General features: G+C 32.4%; 1 protein-coding gene across 2 annotated transcripts; it reads right to left on the bottom strand.

The window, feature by feature from the left end:
* Positions 1 to 637: 637 nt before the first annotated feature.
* LOC145330505 (venom allergen 5-like) lies at positions 638 to 23243 on the bottom strand. Of its 2 annotated transcripts, none has more exons than XM_080175135.1 (13): positions 23155 to 23243; positions 20385 to 20475; positions 19129 to 19211; positions 16627 to 16747; positions 16407 to 16516; positions 14116 to 14190; positions 13398 to 13448; positions 10795 to 10888; positions 9856 to 9918; positions 9415 to 9542; positions 4390 to 4542; positions 841 to 946; positions 638 to 746 (listed from the first exon to the last, which is right to left on the bottom strand). In XM_080175135.1, exons 1-13 carry the CDS (start codon positions 23188 to 23190, stop codon positions 742 to 744), a joined length of 1116 nt encoding a protein of 371 aa, XP_080031261.1. In that variant the 5' UTR covers positions 23191 to 23243; the 3' UTR covers positions 638 to 741. The 2 variants fall into 2 exon arrangements, with proteins under 2 accessions (XP_080031261.1, XP_080031262.1); XM_080175136.1 differs by having other exon boundaries at positions 19129 to 19215; positions 23155 to 23198.
* Positions 23244 to 24334: the final 1091 nt, after the last annotated feature.

Here is a 24334-nt window from a genome sequence, read left to right as displayed (position 1 = left end):
TAACATACCAATTACCACATTTTTTTACTATGAGACATAATAATCTGTTCGTAGTAAAATATGGAGAAAAAAAATTTCATTCAATTAGAGATTATCGTACCAAAATTTGTCTGAAATTGCACAGACTAGCCTTACTTAATTACACTTTCCCGCAATCATCAATAAAAATTGAAAGATCTTTTAAATGTGTTTGTATCAAATAACATGTATGTGTAAATGTCTTTGTTTCAAATAACATTTATGTGTAAATGTCTTTGTTTCAAATAACATGTATGTGTTAAACCTTTAAAAATTGGGCAAAAGGGGAAAATACAAATTTTGCTTGCTTTGCAAATTAAGGATAATTTTCAGGGATAAAGCAATAAATGGAAAAGTATGAAGATTGTAGAAAAAGAATCTATATTTCTATATATTCTTTTTTGATTGAGGGTGTTAGAAACATATGATTCAATTTAGTTAGCCAGGGCCTTCGGTCACTAAGGGCCAAATACAATCTTATTAATCTTATTTTTTTAGTTTACTATCCGCGGAAAGCTGTTTATGCGACAAATAAAATGTTTTTTGACAGAAAGAAAATTCATTTAAAACTTTCTTTTGTAGCTAAATAAGCAAAACAAAAAATAATTTGAAAATTAACTTGATAATTTATTTAATTGATATATAAATAAATGAATTAAATTTAAGTACATCATTAATAAATATTTTTTATATTTTTTCTTCATTTTCAAACAGATTGTCTCTTTAACCTAAAAAATATAGACATTAATATTAATGATAATTTCAAGAATCGGTTTATTTTCTAAATAAGGTAAAATCTGGAAAATATTATATTTTGTATACCTGACATAAAGGCCAGCATGTTTGCCATTTGTTTTATCCCAAAGTTTGTCATCTGTGCAGGTGCCTCCAGACCCTGGCCAACTAATTCCATGGAACCAGCTATTCCCTAAAACAAATATGGAAGTTTGAAGAAAAAAAGTGGCGGTTTCCATGAAATCGCATATGGACAACACATTAACTTTTGAAAAATAAACGTAATCTGTTGGCAGGGGTAAAATTTGTTTACCCCCCCCAAAATTTACCCCCGGGGTAAAATTTTTTGGGGGGGTAATTTAAATTTCATCAAAAATTTTAGTATAAAAAATGCGCGCGAAGCTCGCAAAAATTTTTTTGTTAGAGATTTTCTATTTTGGGGGGGGGGGTATTTACCCCCCCCCAAAATTGTTTGGGGGGGGGGGGGGGTAAAATGAAAAAATTTTGAGGGTGCCTACGGCACCCCTAAAATCGTTTGGGGGGGGGGGGTAATCGCCCCATTACCCCCCCCTTGGACGTCTATGTCTAAGAGCTAAGTAGGAGTAAGGAAAGTAGGAAAATAGCCTAAAACCACCCAGGGTTAACCCGCGACCGTGGCTTAACACGTAGCGCATCCGCTCGTCGTCGGAAAGGTGGTAGGTTCGAATCTCGGTCCGACACCGCGTCATAATTGAAGACATTAAAAATGGTATCTACTGCTGCTAAGCCAGATGCGCGACATAAATAGTTAGAGTAGGGGGAATGCCTTGGCTAAAAAACAGGCGAAACTCATTACCATGCACAGTCAAAGGTCGTGCAATCAAAGGGTTGGCTCTCTGATGGGTGTTGATACCCTAGGCGATTGAGCGCGTTACACTGCAATTTAAAACGCAGAGAATGTTTAAAGATGACTTGTGCCCGAAGCGTCACCACCCTAGTTGTTTAGTCCGAAATCATGTTTTTATAATATAAATTTACATGGAAAAGTGCATGTAAAATATTCCACTAGTAATCAGACTTTTAGTATTTTAAAGTAAAAATCTCAAAATTGGTTAACTTTATGAGGAAATACTTAAAGAAAAAAAACTTTTCAATACCCTAAAGAAAATGAAAGTATGCATCAAACTTTGAAAATTATTCCTAGTTGTTGAAATAAAAAGAAGCATTTTTCTTCCTTATACTTTTACTTAGAATATCTTAATCTTCTAAAAACAAACATTTTTGGGGTATACAAACAAAGGCTTAAAAGGGAAGATATTCTTTAATGATAAGGTCCCCTCACACCCAAGTAAGTATTTCAAATTAGATAGTACAATCTTTATGATGGTGTCATAAAACAACAAAACTTATTCTCAGTTCTTTTATTGACTAAAGAAATTACTAAATTGTTTTCTTTTTTGGTTAAAAATTTAATAAAATGATTGAAGTATTTTTTAATATATTGAAATTATTAGCTATAGATATTTAGATTTTATTTTTTTGTAATTTTGTAAAAACATCAAATGCATATGACCCGGCCATGTAGAGAGTTATTAATGATATTCTTCAGCTGTCCAAATGTAAAGTGTGGGTTTAAATCATAAACTTATATTTTATAGTTATGTATAATCTATTAAAAAGGATATAATCTAAAAAAACATTCACATTAAATAGATTATGTTTTAGTAAACTAATTCAGAATTAAAAAGAATAAAAAATAATCATATGAGATAAGCCACGCTGCACTTTAGTGTTAATTTTAATTACAGATTAAAAGTTATTAAACATAATTGTTTAATATGTTTTATGTTTATTAAAAGTTATTATTCATTAAGAAGTATTGCTTTCCCATTCCCATTCTTCAGTAATCTATACTATTTCAAGAAAGAATAACCCTTTTATTGTAGATTATGGGAGAGGGTAGATGGGGTAGGGGAAAGCAAAAGGGAATGCAAACGGTCAACTAGAAAGAAAGAAGATAGACAGCAATTTGTTTTTGGGGTATTTTTAAAAAGGGGGTAGGACAATATCCAGAAAAAATCTTACAATGCAACAAAAAAAATGTTTGAGTATTTTTAGTATTAATGGTTAAGATTTTTAATTACATTCAATTAGTAATCTAAAAAAAATTTTCATTTTAAGATTATAAAAAAGTTGGTTTATAATTTATTTAAATGTGTTGGTCTTATATAGCTAGGATTGGAAACTTTAGCTGTTTTCTTTAAACATTATGATAAATCCTCTGTAGACTTAAATTCACTCAGTTTTCTATTAACATTTTACATAGCAAGACAGAAGACAGAAATTTGTCGAAGATATCTCAAACAAAGAAACAAAGAAATGATTAACTTCATGAAAGCTTCTAAAAATGCAAAGGTGTATAAATTATAAATTGTTATCTAAGTTTAGAATAAGTAACTTAGATATATTATTTATTTTTTTTTACAATTTTGCTTTTCAACAATTTCAAGAATACTTTTGAAACAGTTTGTAAATGCATATAAACCAACTATTCAAAGGTTTTTCCTTTTTTTGTAAACTTTAGATAGTTATGAAAAAAGTGAAAACTTGCAATCATCATGGTTTATAACATCCTGAAATTAATTCCTATATCTTTTTGTATAAGATAAATTTGATTTTATTCTACCAATGATATAAGTTTTTATGTGTTATAGAAATCTTTTCCAAAGCGAAAAAACATACTTAAAAATATTTGAACTAAAAATATATTTTGATATATGTTAATTGTTTATTTTTGTGTGTGGATGAATGTAAATAGGGTAGAGGTAAGGATTTTTAGTGGAAGGGGTGGAATTAGAGAATAGGGAAACTGTGGGAAAAAGGGAAGGTGGCTGAACCAAATAAAGGGATGGGGAAAGAAAAAGGGTCAATAAAGGGTGGGGGGCCGGCTAAAGGGGGGATGGTGGATAAAGGGGGGAAAGGGTGGATAAAGCAGGGGAGGGGGTGCAAATTAAAGAAAGGGAAGAATGGCGATGTCCAGAAGGAGGAGTGGGTAATTAGGGGAAAGGGGTTAGTTAAAGGGTTAATTCAAAAAAGGGAAAGAACAATGTCAAGAAAGGATAGAGGGGATTTTAAAAGGGATTAAATACAAGGGTTAAAGGTCAGATAAAGTAAATAATTTGTCAACTGATATCTAGTTGTTTATCTGAAAAGAAAATTATATTCCTATTAATATATTATTATTCCCCTTTAATATTTTCTTCCCCTTTCTGAAAAAAACGTCTTACACCACAAATAAATTCTATTACAATTTAAGCACAATAATTTTCTGAAACTTAATGACTATCATCAACTTTAAACATAACTGTAATAGTATTCTACTAATTTTGTGATTTCAAAAGACTAGGGCACGCCCCTAGAGTCAATAGTCAATAACACCACCCAGGGACCTGTAAGAAGCTTCCATTAAATGAATAAATCATTCGGTTCAGTAGTTATTGAATTCTTAAGTTACAAAGAAAAACAACTTACTACTGTATATAATAGAATATCCTCGGGGCTAAAAAAACTGGTTTTAATCTAATGACTGTACATTTTTTATATCCACAGAAAGCTGTTTATAATACGATGCGATAAATACCTATTTTAAAACCTTACCTTATTTGCCATGTGCATTGTATTGAGAATGCCTCTGTGTGCTAACATCATACCCCCGTGGGCCATGTTCATAGTGGTCTGCATGCCACTGTGCGCCATCTTCATAAACATATCAGCTGATGTAGACATGACGTCACTAATCATGTTGTCACCCTGTAAAAAAAGCTAAAATATATAATTAATATAAAACAATATATACATTAATATATCTCAGTATATTTTTATGAAAACAAGGATGACAACATCCATAAAAGCGAAGCTCTGAAACGGTAGGACAAACGAACATTAATTAACACGTGTACTGAGTGTCAGATTTGAATAAACACACTTTAAATGTATAATTCCAAAAATTGGAAGTAAATGGTTGAAAAAATGCTTAAAGGACGCCTGCAAGAAATACCACGCTTTAACTACTGAAAGACTGCCACAAGTAGACCCAATACCCCAAATTTAAAGCCTTTAGTTTCAATAACAAAAAAGTTCTAGGCAGTTCAAAATAGCATTTCATGTACAATGAAAATTTTGAAAGATTTACAATGCTCATAAAAGAAAAAACAATATTAAATTACCTTGCCTAGACATAAAATTATAACCTTATCTTTGTCAGAAATTTAGATTGCCGGTAACTGATTACATATTTACAATAAAAACACCACATTTTATAGTCAAAATCTATGAAAAAATTTGATTTAAATTGCATTTGTAAACGAAAATCATTGCGGAAACAAAGGGGAAAACTACAACAAGCTCAGCTGTGATTGGTTGCTTAGCTGATTCAGCCTTCTGATTGGCTACAGTACACTCGGTATAACGCAAGTTAAACTTAATTTTTTTTAATGATTTTGACTATAAAAATGGGTATTTTTATTGTAAAAATATAATCAGTTACTGGCAACCGAAATTTATGGCAAAAATAAGCTTATAATTTTGTTTCTAGGCCACGTAGTTTAATTTCAAAATTTCTAACATTAGCATTAAGTTTCTTTCAAAATTTTGATTGTACATAAAATGCCATTTTAAAATGCCTAGAACTTTTTTGTTATAGAAGCTGAAGGCTTTAAATTTGGGGTATTGGGTCTACTTGTGGCAGTCTTTCAGCAGTTAAAGCGTGGTATTTCTTGCAGGCTTCCTTTAATACAGGATAATTTAACATTATTTATGTTTAAAGATATACCTACATTTTTAGAACTTGATTATAGAGATGATTCGCTTTTACAATTTACTTTGTTGTCCTAGGAATCAGTATTCCAACAATCAGATCAATCGGATAATTATATCACATTAAAATTCATTGTTAAAAAGTAAAAAAACGGATCATGGAAAGAAAACAAAGTCATTCCTAAATTATGACAGAAGTCACCTTCCTAGGAAGGACATAAGTAGCCTTCCTTAAGTGAGAATTTCTTAGATGAAGGGCATAACATGCCTCCCTTAACAAAGATTTTGCAAGATTGAGGACATAAGTAGCCTCCCTTTACCTCACAAAACCTAGCTTTTTGATCCTTCAAATAGCAAAATCTTGCATAAAATTAGTTTTTGGTCCATCACATAGCAAAATATTGGAAAACTTAGCTTTTCTGTCCTTCACATAGCTAATTCTTGCAAAACATAGCAAATTCTTACAAAACATAGCAAATTCTTGCAAAACATAGCAAATTCTTACAAAACATAGCAAATTCTTGCAAAACATAGCAAATTCTTGCAAAACATAGCAAATTCTTGGAAAACTTAGCTTTTCTGTCCTTCACATAGCTAATTCTTGCAAAACATAGCAAATTCTTACAAAACATAGCAAATTCTTGCAAAACATAGCAAATTCTTACAAAACATAGCAAATTCTTGCAAAACATAGCAAATTCTTACAAAACATAGCAAATTCTTGCAAAACATAGCAAATTCTTACAAAACATAGCAAATTCTTGCAAAACATAGCAAATTCATGCAAAACATAGCAAATTCTTGCAAAACATAGCAAATTCTTGCAAAACATAGCAAATTCTTGGAAAACTTAGCTTTTTTGTCCTTCACATAGCAAATTCTTGCAAAACATAGCAAATTCTTGAAAAACTTAGCAAATTCTTGCAAAACATAGCAAATTCTTACAAAACATAGCAAATTCTTGCAAAACATAGCAAATTCTTACAAAACATAGCAAATTCTTGCAAAACATAGCAAATTCTTGCAAAACCTAGCAAATTCTTGGAAAACCTAGGTTTTCTGTCCTTCACATAGCTAATTCTTGCAAAACATAGCAAATTCTTACAAAACATAGCAAATTCTTACAAAACATAGCAAATTCTTGCAATAAGGGTCCCAAACTCAAAAACGAATTTTCAGCGCGATCCGACCACCGGTTCTTGAGATACGGTGACCTGGTGTCCTTGGTACCGATGGTAAGATTTGGGAAATGGTTCGAATCCTTAGTAAATTTGGCTAAGTCCAAAAATATTTTGACACTTAGTCAAATTTTTGAAGAAAAAAGTCCAAAAATTCTTTGACACTTAGAATATTTTCAACCTGGTGTCCTCTCAGTAGGTATGCTTGGTGTCACCTGGGTATATTTTCTTCAAAAATTTGACTAAGTGTCAAAATATTTTTGGACTTAGCCAAATTTACTAAGGATTCGAACCATTTCCCAAATCTTACTGTTGGTACCAAGGACACCAGGTCACCGTATCTCAAGAACCGGTAGTCGGATCGCGCTGAAAATTCATTTTTGAGTTTGGGACCCTTATTGCAAGAATTTGCTATGTTTTGCAAGAATTTGCTATGTTTTGTAAGAATTTGCTATGTTTTGTAAGAATTTGCTATGTTTTGCAAGAGTTAGCTATGTGAAGGACAGAAAAGCTAAGTTTTCCAAGAATTTGCTATGTTTTGTAAGAATTTGCTATGTTTTGCAAGAATTTGCTATATTTTGTAAGAATTTGCTGGTGTCCTTGGTACTGATGGTAAGATTTGGGAAATGGTTCGAATCCTTAGTAAATTTGGCTAAGTCCAAATATTCTTTGACACTTAGAATATTTTCAAACTGGTGTCCTCTCAGTAGGTACGCTTGGTGTCACCTGGGTATATTTTCTTCAAAAATTTGACCAAGTGTCAAAATATTTTTGGACTTTACTATTTACTAAGGATTCGAACCATTTCCCAAATCTTACTGTTGGTACCAAGGACACCAGGTCACCGTATCTCAAGAACCGGTGGTCGGATCGCGCTGAAAATTCGTTTTTGAGTTTGGGACCCTTATTGCAAGAATTTGCTATGTTTTGCAAGAATTTGCTATGTGAAGGACAGAAAAGCTAAGTTTTGCAAAAATTTGCTATGTTTTGCAAGAATTTGCTATGTTTTGCAAGAATTTGCTATGTTTTGCAAGAATTTGCTATGTTTTGCAAGAATTTGCTATGTTTTGCAAGAATTTGCTATGTTTTGCAAGAATTTGCTATGTTTTGTAAGAATTTGCTATGTTTTGCAAGAATTTGCTAAGTTTTTCAAGAATTTGCTATGTTTTGCAAGAATTTGCTATGTGAAGGACAAAAAAGCTAAGTTTTCCAAGAATTTGCTATGTTTTGCAAGAATTAGCTGAAAATTCATTTTTGAGTTTGGGACCCTTATTGCAAGAATTTGCTATGTTTTGCAAGAATTTGCTATGTTTTGTAAGAATTTGCTATGTTTTGTAAGAATTTGCTATGTTTTGCAAGAGTTAGCTATGTGAAGGACAGAAAATCCAAGTTTTCCAAGAATTTGCTATGTTTTGTAAGAATTTGCTATGTCAAAATATTTTTGGACTTAGCCAAATTTACTAAGGATTCGAACCATTTCCCAAATCTTACTGTTGGTGCTGTTGGTATCTCAAGAACCGGTGGTCGGATCGCGCTGAAAATTCGTTTTTGAGTTTGGGACCCTTATTGCAAGAATTTGCTATGTTTTGCAAGAATTTGCTATGTTTTGCAAGAATTTGCTATGATTTGTAAGAATTTGCTATGTTTTGCAAGAATTAGCTATGTGAAGGACAGAAAAGCTAAGTTTTGCAAGAATTTGCTATGTTTTGCAAGAATTTGCTATGTTTTGCAAGAATTTGCTATGTTTTGCAAGAATTTGCTATGTTTTGCAAGGACTTGCTATGTTTTGCAAGAATTTGCTATGTTTTGTAAGAATTTGCTATGTTTTGCAAGAATTAGCTTTGTGAAGGACAGAAAAGCTAAGTTTTCCAAGAATTTTCTATGTTTTGCAAGAATTTGCTATGTTTTGCAAGAATTTGCTATGTTTTGTAAGAATTTGCTATGTTTTGCAAGAATTAGCTATTTGAAGGACAGAAAAGCTATGTTTTCCAAGAATTTGCTGTGTTTTGCAAGAATTTGCTATGTTTTGCCAGAATTTGCTATGTTTTGCCAGAATTTGCTATGTTTTGCAAGAATTTGCTATGTTTTGCAAGAATTTGCTATGTGAAGGACAGAAAAGCTAAGTTTTCCAAGAATTTGCTATGTTTTGCAAGAATTTGCTATGTTTTGCAAGAATTTGCTATGTTTTGTAAGAATTTGCTATGTTTTGCAAGAATTTGCTATGTTTAGTAAGAATTTGCTATATTTTGCAAGAATTTGCTATGTGAAGGACAGAAAAGCTTTGTTTTGTGAGGATTTGCTATGTGAAGGACAGAAAAGCTAAGTTTTGCAAGATGAAGGACATAAGCAGCCTTCCTAATGTAAGAATTTGTCAGAGAAAGGACATAAGTCACCTTCCTTAAGATAGATTTTGTTAGATGAAGGACATAAGTAGCCTTCCTTAGATCAATTTCCAGTGACTTCTGTCCTAATTAGGAATGACTTTGTTTTCTTTCCATGATCCAAAAAAAATGTTTAAATTTACATGCTGGTAACGAATGTAGAGTTGCTACGCTTTGTAACCACTATAGGAATAACCATGCAAAGTTTTAAATGTATAGGACAATTCTAACATGCCTAAGTTAACAAAGAAAAAACGAACCGACCTTATTTATAGAAAAGCTTTGCTTTTAAAAAGTTGATAAATTACCATCATTTCATGGAAAATAGACTTTGGTGGCCTAGGAGTGGGTTTCATAAGAGTTGGTGGTGTCACAAAAGTTGGTGGCTCTAGAACATCATTACACATGTGGTCAATATACCTGGCACCCTGTACCTCTAGATATAAAATAGTTTTTATGAATGTAAACAATTTTCAAGTATTTCTTCTAAAACGATTAATATACGGTGGATAAGAACCAGTTCTCAGCCACACTAAAAAATCATGTATCGTATATATCATATCCAGTTTACTACAAATGTACAATAATTAGATTAAAACATGTTTTGTTAGCCTGTGCCTTCAAAATCTTGGGACTAACAAAACTGTTTTTAATCCTATAATCAAATAAAAGATTATCTGGGGAAAGCTGTTATAAATATAATGCGATAGATAACTATTCCAACAAGCAAAGCATATAATATTACTTACCACATAGTCCTAAATATCTGGATGAAGGGGACAAATCAGGCAGGCTCTTACACGTTTCCATGCCTGTAACAAGGATAATTACATACATTTGTGGTGCAGTCAAGTTAAGTTAAATTTTTTAATAGGTGAAAAAATTTAATTTTTATGTATGGAAAAGTTTGGACAAGTGAAATAGTTAAAAAGTATGAGAAAATTTCTTTCCATTTACTTGAATCCATCACAAATATTTATGCCAGGACCATAATTAATACCTGGAAAGCCTATAGAGCACATGGGTAATCAAATGAGGTTTCCTCCAGGACCCTAAATGACGCTCACCTGGAAAGCCTATAGAGTACATGGGTACTCCAATCAGGTTACCGCCAGGACCATAATTACCCTACAGAAAGCTTACCTGGAAAGCCTATAGAGTACATGGGTACTCCATTCAGGTTACCACCAGGATCATAATTACCCCACAGAAAGCTCACCTGGAAAGCCTATAGAGTACATGGGTACTCCAATCAGGTTACCGCCAGGACCATAATAACACACATACATACCTGAGAAGCCTATAGAGTAAAAAGGTACTCCAATGAGGTTACCGCCAGAACCATAATTACACACATACATACCTGGAAGGCCTATAGAGTACATGGGTACTCCAATGAGGTTACCTCCTGGACCATAATTACACACATACATACCTGGAAAGCCTATAGAGTACATAGGTTCTCCAATGAGGTTACCACCAGGATCATAATTACCCTACAGAAAGCTCACCTGGAAAGCTTATAGAGTACATGGGTACTCCAATCAAGTTACCGCCAGGAACATAATTACCTGGAAAGCCTATAAAACACATGGGTACTCCAATGAGGTTACCACCAGGAACATAATTACCTGAAAAGCCTATAGAGTACATGGGTACTCCAGGACCATAATTACACACATACATACCTGGAAAGCCTATAGAGTACATGGGTACTCCAATCAGGTTACCGCCAGGACCATAATTACACACGTACAGCTTACTCAAACCTCTAGCAGGATCCTTATAAAAATATTGAAATAAAAGTAGATCGTTATTTTGGCCTGCTACAGCGTTCACTTTATGATAGAATTAACATGAAAATCTGGTGTAAGATCCAAGTGGTGCATTATTTGCCAAATGTACCACTTTTCTGCACTACCTCTCCGATTTTGTTAATACTCTATATTTTGGTCCGTTGGGTGATTCAAGGATGCTGGATGGCCAAAAAAAAGTTTCAGAGCCCCTGGATGTCTAGGTATCTAGCTATCTATGAAGGTAGGTAACAAAAATTTAAAAAACACCCATTTTTTCACAATTTTAAAAATTAATTTTTTCATCAATCTTACATCCAACCTATACATTTTATACACCAAAATGATCGTTTATTCATGTAAAAAGCGCACATAATGCTATTTTGGCCAAAACTCTAATTTTACAGGGTGTCCAACAAAAAGTGTATTTTGGATATCTATCGTAATACCCAAAATACCTGTCCAAAAAAATCATTTTTTTTGGGTTAAATCCTGTGTTTTAAAAAAAATCATTTTTTTTGGCTTAAATCCTGTGTTTTATCTGTGGGCATATGTGGTATATAACGGTTCGGAGGACCCGGGACTATAAGGTTGTAAAATTTCATTTTGGGACACCCTGTAAATGTGATTTTTGTGTCTGTAGAGCTAAAACTTGGTCCAAATTGGCTATTTTTTTCAAATTACTCTAATATGTGTCTTAGTATGTTTGGCCATAGTGTTTTCTGACCAGATCAATATTTTCCTATTTTTTGGACACCCTGTATTTTCAAAAAAAGAGAGAAAAATTTTTTGTTTTTTTTAAATTTTTTTTTCTATTTTTAAGTTACTTAAAACTGTCATATAGATACAGATTTTGACTAATAACAATAATATTTGCCTATTTTACAAATTTTTACACTTTTGGGACACCCTGTGCATGTTTTTAAAAAATGATGGTTTTTGCCCATATTTGGGAGGAAGGAGTCGTTTTAGGGCCATAGACTATTTCTTCATTGTTGTAGAACTTTTCAAGATACATCATATATTATTTATGCAAAAAGCGCAAAAACCGAACCGTTTTGCCGTTATTCACTGGCACAGGCGGAATTTTACACGTTTTTTGCCGTTCCCGAGATTCTAATGGGCATTTAAGGTAGGAAGACGTTGATTTTTCAAGATAATTGTGAAATACTTTTATTTAGGCATTTTAATTCACTAAATTTCATGTGAAGTAAAAATTTTTGTATATCCAACCGATTTTTGTCAAAAGGAATTTCAAATGCACATGGTTTATGTTTTTTTTTATTACTTATGTTATAGCAATTATTTATATTATATTCACTTCATTTTCTTGTTTTAACAATTGAAATTCATCTCGACGAAAAACGGTTAGCTGTACAAAAAAATTGACTTCACATGAAATTTAGTATATTAAAATGCCTAAATAAAAGTATTTCACAATTATCTTGCAAAATCAACGTCTTCCTACCTTAAATGCCCATTAGAACCTCGGGAACGGCAAAAAACGTGTAAAATTCCGCCTGTGCCAGTGAATAACGGCAAAACGGTTCGGTTTTTGCGCTTTTTGCATAAATAACAAAAGATGTATCTTGAAAAGTTCTACAAAAATGAAGAAATAGTCTATGGCCCTAAAACGACTCCTTCCTCCCAAAAATGGGCAAAAACCACCTTTTTTTAAAAACATGCACAGGGTGTCCCAAAAGTGTAAAAATTTGTAAAATAGGCAAATATTATTGTTATTAGTCAAAATCTGTATCTATATGACAGTTTTAAGTAACTTAAAAATAGAAAAAAAAATTTAAAAAAAACAAAAATGTTTTCTCTCTTTTTTTGAAAATACAGGGTGTCCAAAAAATAGGAAAATATTGATCTGGTCAGAAAACACTATGGCCAAACATACTAAGACACATATTAGAGTAATTTGAAAAAAATAGCCAATTTGGACCAAGTTTTAGCTCTACAGACACAAAAATCACATTTACAGGGTGTCCCAAAATGAAATTTTACAACCTTATAGTCCCGGGTCCTCCAAACCGTTATATACCACATATGCCCACAGATAAAACACAGGATTTAAGCCAAAAAAAATGATTTTTTTTGGACAGGTATTTTGGGTATTATGCTAGATATCCAAAATACACTTTTTGTTGGACACCCTGTAAAATTAGAGTTTTGGCCAAAATAGCATTATGTGCGCTTTTTACATGAATAAACAATCATTTTGGTGTATAAAATGTATAGGTTGGATGTAAGATTGATGAAAAAATTAATTTTTAAAATTGTGAAAAAATGGGTGTTTTTTAAATTTTTGTTACCTACCTTCAAAGATAGCTAGATATCTAGACATCCAGGGACTCTGAAACTTTTTTTTGGCCATCCAGCATCCTTGAATCACCCAACGGACCAAAATATAGAGTATTAACAAAATCGGAGAGGTAGTGCAGAAAAGTGGTACATTTGGCAAATAATGCACCAAGTAATAATATAACATCCATTACCTTATAATAAGAGTATCCACATCCAACCATATAGGTTTCTGCCCAAACCATCTAAAAACAAATTTTATTCTTTATTGGAATTTTTTGGCTAGGAAAGTGGAGCTTTCTAAAGTGTATAAAAATCAGCCGTGTGACGTCATACAAAACCATCTCTTTTTTTAGGGGTTTCCTTTCCCACTTCTCCTCTCATTCCTCATTTTATGACGTCAAACGGCTGATCTTTTGATACACTTTGTGAAGCTTCAGGTAAGTTCGCATTTCATTAGCCATAATATAAACTGTATAAAACAGCTATGCAAAGCCGCTGTTCTTATGCCTCTTAAAATAGCATGAATTAAAACAGGGTCTTGGGAGGTTAAAATCTAGGAATAGTTAGATAAAAAAAGTAGCATGCCCAGAGTCTTGCTAGAAAGGGATGTGAATCTCAAGAGGGTATGAAAGGTGAAGAGAGGCCATCCAAATTTAAATTTAAAAGGAGTTGATTCTCTATACCTTAATATCATGACAGTTTAATGGACGTACATGCGCATCCTTTTCGAGTAACTGGACAAAGTGTCTCAAAAATCAGCCATGTGACGTCATAAAAATGAGGTAGATGAGAGGAGAAGTGGGAAAGTATACCCCTAAAAAAAGATATGAATAATCCCTCATTTTTATGACGTCACATGGCTGATTTTTTAGTCACTTTGAGGAGCAGCAACGCTTGTAACAAATTAACCTGTGTGTAATGTCCTGTCTTCATGTTGAAGCTGAATGGATCAATATGTCGGGGCTTGAACCCAAACATATTCACCTAAAATAGAAACTACGTGTAATTTTATGCACATTGAACAGTTGAATGGTGTCTGTCCGTCTGAAGATTTAGATCTCGCCTATTGGGCTCTACTCTTCAGGGAATGTAGCTACTGGTGGTTAAAGCTATTTCTTAGCGGTGAGACACAAAATAATCAATAAGACAATAACATTATAGAACAAAAAACGCAAAAAATATTCAACATCTTTAACGTGCACCAGAGGTGCGCCACGTGGTGAGCCAGATCGCCAATGCCATTTTGATTTAAAGATCGATATACGGTGCGCCAATCTGGACCACCTATTGCGCACCCCGATCCGGCTCACCACCAAATTATTTAAAGATCCAGCTCTGTACTCATAAAAATATATTAATTTGAGTTTTGTAATTTTAATTTTGTGAAAATATTAAACACTTATGAAATTTCTCGCATCATTTCATAAACAGGATTCTGCGGATATGAAAATATACAATTATAAGATAAAAGCCAATTTTTTAGCATCGAGAGGCCGAAGGCACGGCTAAAAGACTGATTCTTAATCTTCTGATTGTACATTTCTATATTCTTAGAAAACAGGATATAATATAATACGACATAATTTTTCAGTATGGCTGAGAACCGGATTCACCGGAATAGATACAAGAAAATTTATATTTATTTAAATGAGTTTTGAAATTTTAATTTTGCGAAAATATTAAACTACTTATGAAATTTCAAAGTCAAAGGAAATAATTAAATTTGTAATACATCAAGGAGGATTTAGTCAGATATTAGAGTAAAACACTTGAGAGGAAAGGGGTTAAATAACTGTATTTCACCATCGCAGTGTCCTTGAGTTTGAGTTAAATTCCTAGAAATTTAAGTTTTCATGATTTTCTTTACTCCTATTCGAGAAATATGGCTTTTATTTTGAGAGATTACACAAGTTCACAATTTACATATCCTCACAAAGTTTCAATAATATTTGCTTATGCTGCTAGATCGATTCCTAGATTTTTATGTTGTAAATCTTACAAGATTTCGTGATTTTTTAGTTTAATGTTTTTTATAAAGATAGTGCTCTAAACTTAATTTTTTCTGATATCCATTCATAATTTTTGAGCATCGCTTCTTATGGATGTTGTCATCTTTGTTTTATTTTCTTGATCTTCCTAATTCTTTTCCTTATAACAGAATTTAATCAGATTTTGCAAATAGTATTTCAAATTTCAAAGAATGAAAATTAATTTTTCTTAACTAAAACTCTACAATTGAAAATGCTTTAAATGCTTTTACTGCGAATAAATGTTATCTAAGCAAACTTTAAGAAATAAAATGAAACAAGGATGACAACATCGATAAAAGCGAAGCTCTGAAACGGTAGGACAAACGAACATTAACACTTGTACAGTGGTAGAACTCATAAATCAGAATATAGAAGTATAAAAGTTGATGAAATTGTAAGTAAATTTTTAAAAACTGCTGAAATACAGGATAATGTTTAAGGACATACTGACATTTTTAGAACTTGATTATAGAGATGCTTTGCTTATAATATTGTACTTTGTTATCCTAGGAATTTGTAAAATGGACGTACGGATATTCTGAAATTGATTATAGAGTTGCTACAATGTACCTAAATTGTACCTAACTCTGGGGACTTTATTGAATTTCAATTGGGTGATTTTTACAAGTTGAGTGTTCAAACGTTTAAACCAATAATTTTAATCTACAGAAGGTGTAATTTTGTGTATTGTCATTGGGGATGTACATCAATTTATCGGCCATTGTCTTATCCCTTTAGATCCCTGAGCAGTTACACTTAAAACTGAAAGTAAAGCATAAAAACAAACTTTGTGAGGAATTTTGATTTATCCTATAAATTAGATTTGCAAATGATGGTTGTTCATGAAATAAAAAGTCTAATTAGTAAACAAACGTAAAGTTATTACACAAATCAGCAATTAAAACAATAGAGGGGGATTGGTTAAATAACTGTAAGTCCCCACCCCCGAGGACCCTGTGCTGAATTTAAATTGGGTGTTCAAAAATCAACCAATAGTGTCGGGTATATTAACACAACCAAGTTACTACAAAAAAGCAGAAAACAATTTGCTAGCAATCGAAAAATGTCCCCAACAGGGAGATCCAGTTAGTTGTCTAATCATACATCTATATTTATAGATTTATTGATCAACATTTTACTGTAAGCCTTAACAAACAACTCTGCGCTTACCTCATCAAACCAAGCTTTTATATGCCTTCTAAATTCAGGTTTATCTTTGTCCATTGGCTCTCTGTCAAAAGTCCACGTTGTTGCCACGTTCTGACCCACAGCAAATCTGTCTAAACAATCATATCCAAATATGTAACCAAATCAAATAAAAATTAGTTCTTTAAAACTATGTACATTTCTAGTTTTGAAAAATTAACGTCAACACATCCAAAGTATGTACCTAGATTTCTGATATGATCATGTCCAGGCATACACTGGTCTGCCCATCTCTGTGCCAACTCTGCCAGCTCATTGTCCCAGACCAGCTCTCGCAGGTTGACTCCAGCAGGCTGACCTTTCAACTGAAATTATGCGTAAGAGTAATAGGGATCTTGTCAGATGTCAAAATGATGTCTGATTGGAGACAATATTAATCCTTATACAAAAGTAACAGGATGTCAGTCTGTCTGTTTGTCTGTGTGTTTGTACCGAAGGATTTTGCTAACCGCTGAACCGATCGGGTTCTCCTTAACAGGGTAGCTTCTCATAGGTCCCGGGAAGGTTTATAACTATTTTTTGGAGGGTGGGACACCCCCAACCCCCCCAAAAAAATAAAAATACCCCACCCCCCCCAAAAAAAATAAAAATTAAATTTAATTTTTCTAACTAAAATTAAAAATGAGTGGGGGATGGGGCATCTCAACAAAAAAATTCCACACCCAAAAATTTTTTTTTTTACTTTTTCTTTTAAAATCTAAAATAAGAAATTGGGTTATCAAATTCGACTCCCCCCTCCTCAAGTACCCCTAGAGACCTCTAGGGGCGTAGCCGCTAGTTGTAAATAAACTCGTTAGTTGGCGTAAAACTTTTTTTTTGTAACTGAAGGGAACTGGGTAAGAAGTGAGAAATAAGAGAAGAGGGTTGGGGGTAAATTTTCACTTAGAATTGTTTGTCAGAATCACTTTCCCTTGTTCCTGTACTTGTTAAATCAAATCCTAAATTATATTTAATACATCTTTATAAGTTATTAGCGGCTTCGCCCCTAGCCTCTAAGGACTTTGCCCCAAGAGGTGATATAAAGGACCAAGGAAATCCCCTACAAAAAAAGGACTAAGGAAATCCCCTACAAAAAAAAGGGAGGGGTGATTTTTGTTTTTTGGGGGGTTGGGGATGTCCCACCCCCCAAGAAAATAGCCTAAAACCACCACAGGACCAGTAGGTATATTCCCTGAAGAGTAGAATCCGATCGGTTCAATGGTTACCGAGATCTTAAGGGACGGACGGACGGACAGACAGACAGACATCGTTCTACTTTGTATTATAGATATAAAAACTTCGCTCTTAAAGATATAGAAATTCAAATAAGGAAATGCAGATTTTCCATTAAAAAGGTAGGATAAAAGAGAATCTCTAATCAATACTTTTCTATATTTCCTTTGAAGAGTACAGCCTTCAAATATTCAGGGCCCACCAGCCACAGTCGCAGCAGTAATCCTTACAATAAAGTAACAGGATGTATGTGTGTTTGTACTGAAGGATCTCGCTAACTGGTGAACCAATCGGGTTCCCCTTAACAGGGTAGCTTTTCATAGGTCCCGGGAAGGTTTATAATAATTTTGGTTGAGAGTACTACCAACCTCCTCAGAGAATTCGACAAAAATAGAAAATAAAAATAAATGCCGCCCTTCGGAATTTGCAATCAGCTAAAAACATAACTAACACCATCTATGGCCGAAAAAAATATTTTTGTTAAATAGCTGATTTTAAAATAGTTTGAACAGAAACAATTTTACGTGTCCCTAGAGGCCTCTAGAGGCGTAGCCGCTGGTATAACATACAGTAGCAGTCAACAGCAAGCAGCATTTCGAAGCTACAGGCAAATAATTGCCGGTTGAATGCGACTGGGAGTGAGTCTTCAAATTTGATTGCATTCTCGATCTTTTATTTTTTTTTGTATCTTAAAGGATCAGACAATGGACGATAAATTGTTGTTCATCATACATACATCCCAAATAGAGTACCCCCTCTGTAGATTAAACTTAGCGGTTGAATAGTTTGAACATTACTTGTTTATTTCAATTAATCAAGATTAAAACACACCGAATTTTTTTAAGCCATTAATGAGAAAGCATATTGTTTTTCAAACTTTGGGTATCAGCATAATTTACATTGTTCAATGTTCCATCCCTTTCTGAAGTTTTGTTTAACCAAAGAATAGTTATTTCTCGCATCGTATTATAAACAGCTTTCTGCGGATATAGAATGTACAATTATAAGATTAAACCAGTTGTTTTTAGCCCCGAGGTGCCGAAGGCATGGACTAAAAAACTGGTTTTAATCTTATGATTGTACATTTTTATATTCGTAGAAAGCTGGATTTAATACGATGCTAGACATAGTTTTTTCGTATGGATTAGAACCAGTTCCTATCCACCGAATTCGAATGAATACGAGAAATCTAATCATTTTTTGATAAATTCAGCTGATCTATCCAAAAATATGGCTGCCGAGTCCTTGTAACATAGTTATGCATACTATGTATGAATTGATTTGAGAATTCTTACGCATTTTTATATATATTTGGTCAGGTAGCTACTATATTATTCACTTTCTATTGTTCTTTAGCTAAATATTTTAAGGTTGTAATAGCAATATCATATCATCATCAACAACATGTATAATTATCTAGTTATAGACCGATAGATACAATTAATAGAACAGCTGTGCTTTAAAAATACAATACCTTTCCATTAGCAATTCTCTGTCTTAGCAGATTATGTTCATCTAATATTGCCTGTTTTTCCATACAGTTTATTCCACCACTACCTACCTAAACAATATAGATAGATAGATAGATAGATAGATAGATAGATAGATTGATAGACAGATAGACAGATAGACAGATAGACAGATAGACAGATAGACAGATAGACAGATAGAAAGATAGACAGATAGACAGATAGACAGATAGACAGATAGACAGATAAACAGATAGACAGATAGACAGATAGACAGATAGACAGATAGACAGAGAGACAGATAGACAGATAGACAGATAGACAGATAGACAGATAGACAGATAGACAGATAGACAGATAGACAGATAGACAGATAGACAGATAGACAGATAGAAGGATAGATAGATAGATAGACAGATAGACCTATAGACATATAGACAGATAGACAGATAGACAGATAGACAGATAAACAGATAGACAGATAGATAGATAGATAGATAGATAGATAGATAGATAGATAGATAGATAGATAGATAGATAGATAGATAGACATATAGATAGACAGATAGATAGACATATAGGTAGATAGACAGAATGGTAGATAGATTGACAGATAGACAGATAGAAAGATAGACAGATAGACAGATAGACAGATAGGCAGATAGACAGATAGACAGATAGTCAGATAGATAGATAGACATATAGACAGATAGACAGATAGACAGATAGACAGATAGACAGATAGACAGATAGATAGATAGACAGATAGATAGATAGACAGATAGATAGATAAATAGATAGATAGATAGACAGATAGACAGATAGACAGATAGACAGATAGACAGATAGACAGATAGACAGATAGACAGATAGAAAAGATAGACAGATAGATAAATAGATAGATAGATAGACAGATAGATAGTCATATAGGTAGACATATAGGTTGATAGACATAATGGTAGATAGATTGACAAATAGGAGGATAGACAGAAATGTAGATAGATAGATTGAATCATAACAAGTAGGTAAGACCAATGATAGGCCAATTCACAGACTAAATTACCAATGGCAGGCCAGTATTAATTTTAATTGATCAATGGTTGGCCAGTATGACATCATTTTTATAGGCATTTATTTAGTTTATTTTAGTTTTAAATGAGAACTATATCAGTTCAGCAGTTAGAGAGATTCTTCGTTACACACAGACATCCTGTTACTTTATTATAAGGATTGAATTAGTTTAAAAATTAAAAATACTCACGTATCAGTTTGGACCCCATACACATCCGTGGCTTGTATATACACATAGTATGAGAGGGAGATATATGCTCATACTCACACATACTAGATACCTAGATAGATAAATAGATAGATAGATATATACATATAGTATGAGAGGGAGATATATGCTCATACTCACACATACTAGATACCTAGATAGATAAATAGATAGATAGATATATACACATAGTATGAGAGGGAGATATATGCTCATACTCACACATACTAGATACCTAGATAGATATATAGATAGATAGATATATACACATAGTATGAGATGGAGATATATGCTCATACTCACACATACTAAATACCTAGATAGATAGATATATACACATAGTATGAGATGGAGATATATGCTCATACTCACACATACTAGATACCTAGATAGATATATAGATAGATAGATATATACACATAGTATGAGAAGGAGATATATGCTCATACTCACACATACTAGATACCTAGATAGATATATATATACACATAGTATGAGAGGGAGATATATGCTCATACTCACACATACTAGATACCTAGATAGATAGATATATACACATAGTATGAGAGGGAAATATATGCTCATACTCACACATACTAGATACCTAAATAGATATGTATATAGATAGATAGATATAAATATACACATAGTATGAGAGGGAGATATATGCTCATACTCACACATACTAGATACCTAGATAGATATATAGATAGATAGATATAAAGTGTGTTACCTTTTTTTATGTTTTATTATCATTTGGCCACAACTTGGTCAAAAATGCTCACAAATCAGACCTTTTTCGACCGAAGATGCTCAAATGGTTCCTTTACAAGCCCAATCAATCAGTTTTAAGATATCTTTATATTTCAAGGAAAATTGATGAATATACTAAAAAACGGCAAATTTGGGTGTTACCTTTTATATGCACAGATACCATAAAATCAACAGAAAAAATACTTATTTTTACTTTTCTGTCATTTTTAAAGTTTGATTCTGTTAAATTTGCTATTCTTGAAGGGATTTATGCATTGATTATACTGAAACATATTATTGGACAGAAATGAATGTATTTCAAAGAAAGAAATTTTGGAAAATAAGAAATTCGACCTCTATCACTTCAGAGGACTGCTGCCAACCTCCAGTTGACAAGATGTAGTTAAATACTTGTTTCTTATAATAATTAGCCCAAAAAGTAAAACAAAATTTTTTTTAATATGGTAAAAAAATGATAATCTAAATCTTAATTTTGGGGATGATGATAATAAAGACGCTCTTGCTGTTGGTGATGATGACCCAGATCGTATCCAAATACATGAGCATTATGACAACTTATCTTTTAAACTATGGTCCGATTTTTGTATTTGTAGCATTCTCCAATCAAGAGAAATCCCAAAACATACAATCATGGTTTTTAAATTCTCCAATTCATAAGGTAAATATAGTAGTTTTAAAAAGATGGTTATATTTCTTGTTACAACTTTTAATTGGAGGCTGCTACAAATACAAAAATTGAACCATAGTTCAATAGATGAGTTGTCATAATGCTCAAGTACTTGGATACGATCTGGGTCATCATCACCACCAGTAAGAGCGTCCTTTAGATCATCATTAAGATTTAGATTATCATTTTTTTACCATAATAAAAAACTTTTTGTATAATGCATAAATCCCTTCAAGAATAGCCAATTTAACAGAATCAAACTTTAAAAATGACAGAAAAGTAAAAATAAGTATTTTTTCTGTTGATTTTATTGTATCTGTGCATATAAAAGGTAACACCCAAATTTGCTGTTTTTTAGTATTTTCATAAATTTTTCTTGAAATATAAAGATATCTTAAAACTGATTGCTTGGGCTTGTAAAGGAACCATTTGAGTATCTTTGGTCGAAAAAGGTCTGATTTGTGAGCATTTTTGACCAAGTTGTGGCCAAATAATAATAAAACATAAAATAAAGTAACACGCTTTACATAGTATGAGAGAGATATATATGCTCATACTCACACATACTAGACATATAGATAGCTAGATATAAATATATTATACAAAAGATAAATAGCTAAAAATTTTGATAACCGATTGAGTTCTCCATTTTAGGAAAGCTTCAGATAAATCGAGGAGTGGTTTTAATTTAAAAATTTAATTTAAAGATTTAAGTTTTCAGACGATTTAGGTTTTTTTCTGGTCTTCTCTACCCCTTCAGTATAGAGCCCCTAGATGCTAGGGTGTCAGTCACTAGTGTATAGATTTAAAATAAAGATAAATTTTGCTTTATACTTTCATAGTTATTAATGTGCTATGAATTACTTCTCTGAATTTAAAAAAAAATAGAAATTTTTCTATAAGTACGTATGTCCGTCCGTAATGGTCAGCTCTTTTAGTTAATTTAAACAGGTTAGAATTGTCCAATCGATTTTAAACTTTGCATGAAGATTCTTATAACAGTTATATTTTGACAACAAATTTTTGTAAGTTAAAATTATCCGATTCATCTGATTGTTGGAATACTGATTCCTGTTACAACAAGGTACAAGATTTAAGTAAAGCATCTCTATAATCAAATCCTAAAAATCTAGCAAGTAAGTTCTTGATCCAATATTTAAGCAGTGTTGCAACAAATTTAGTTGCAATGTTGCTTAGACTTTACCTTTATATTCTTCCGTTTCAGATCCTGCTTTTATAGATGTTGTCATCCTTGTCTCTTAATGATGTACGACATAATTTACCCTGTTTTTAAAAAATATATAACTTTACCTGTATTAGAAATACTAAAATAATAAGACCATACATTTTAAAAATTACATCAATCTAAAAGGTTACTTTATTATCAAGAGGTTTGAAAGGTTATTTTAGGCTAAGTAAATGTTAATGAGTGCCCTGGAGGGCCAAGAAATAGGAGAAAAGCCACTATGAAAAATCAGGAAGGCGTGCCTTTCCCTTTTACGCCCCTTAATTGGTTTCAAACAACCCTGTGCACACCATTAGTTTTAATATTTTTATTTTACCAAATATTATAGCTAGCAAGTAGTACCGTATTAGTCATTTTTTGTATCTACTAATTTTATTATTATAGACAAAAAACTCTTTGATTAACTGACCATTTCCTGTCGCCTGTTTTTGTGCTAGAACGTTTTTACTTATATTATCATTATTACTTTTTTTCTGACAGACAATTACCCCTACTGTAGATTAAAATAATGATTAAAACGTTTAAACACTCAACTTAATAAATCAAAATTGGCTAAAGTCCCAAAAGTTGTCAAGCCAAGCCATAAGAAAACGTAATTACAAAATTTTGGGGACTAGTGTAATAAATAGCCCATGGTCCCTTCTTTTTTGTGTTGAAGGGTGTAATGGTTAAAGCAAACTGAAGATTTAATCCGCACAAAACAACGCTGATGTCTGCTGTAATGTTTATTTAAAACAACCAAATTATGTTTAAAATCATTTATTAAGATTTATAAAAGATTGATTGGCAGTGCTTTTCTTAATGATCTTAGAAACGGCAGAAAAAAGTTATTTTTGTTGGAAGAGCAATTTTTCAAACATTTTTTTTATTAGTTAAAAGCAATTACCTAATGTTTAAATTTAAAAAAAAAACACCGTTATTTAAAGATCGACGGACGGACAGACTAATAGACTTATTGAAAAAACTACTTATAAATATTAGGTTTTTTTATGAAACAAAAGCTGTAAATATTTTTTTTATGATTGTATCAAAAAATCGGGTATAGTCTCTTTCGTGACAATGCCTTTTAAGTGGCGTTTCGTCGTATTTTCACAGTACCTTTTGATAGGTTATTTTAGGTTAAAGGCCCTGCAGGGTTAGAAAAAGGGGGAAGAGTTGCACTATACCAAAAAAATCCGTTAGAATGTAAAAATAGCAGTCAAGATAAAATTTATAGACGTGCAAACGCATTCTAAATTTAAATTC

Source organism: Acartia tonsa, chromosome 10 (assembly GCF_053477335.1).
Source record: "Acartia tonsa isolate MP-2025a chromosome 10, ASM5347733v1, whole genome shotgun sequence".
Lineage (NCBI taxonomy): Eukaryota > Metazoa > Arthropoda > Copepoda > Calanoida > Acartiidae > Acartia > Acartia tonsa.
This window is presented reverse-complemented; position numbering and strand designations above follow the sequence as displayed.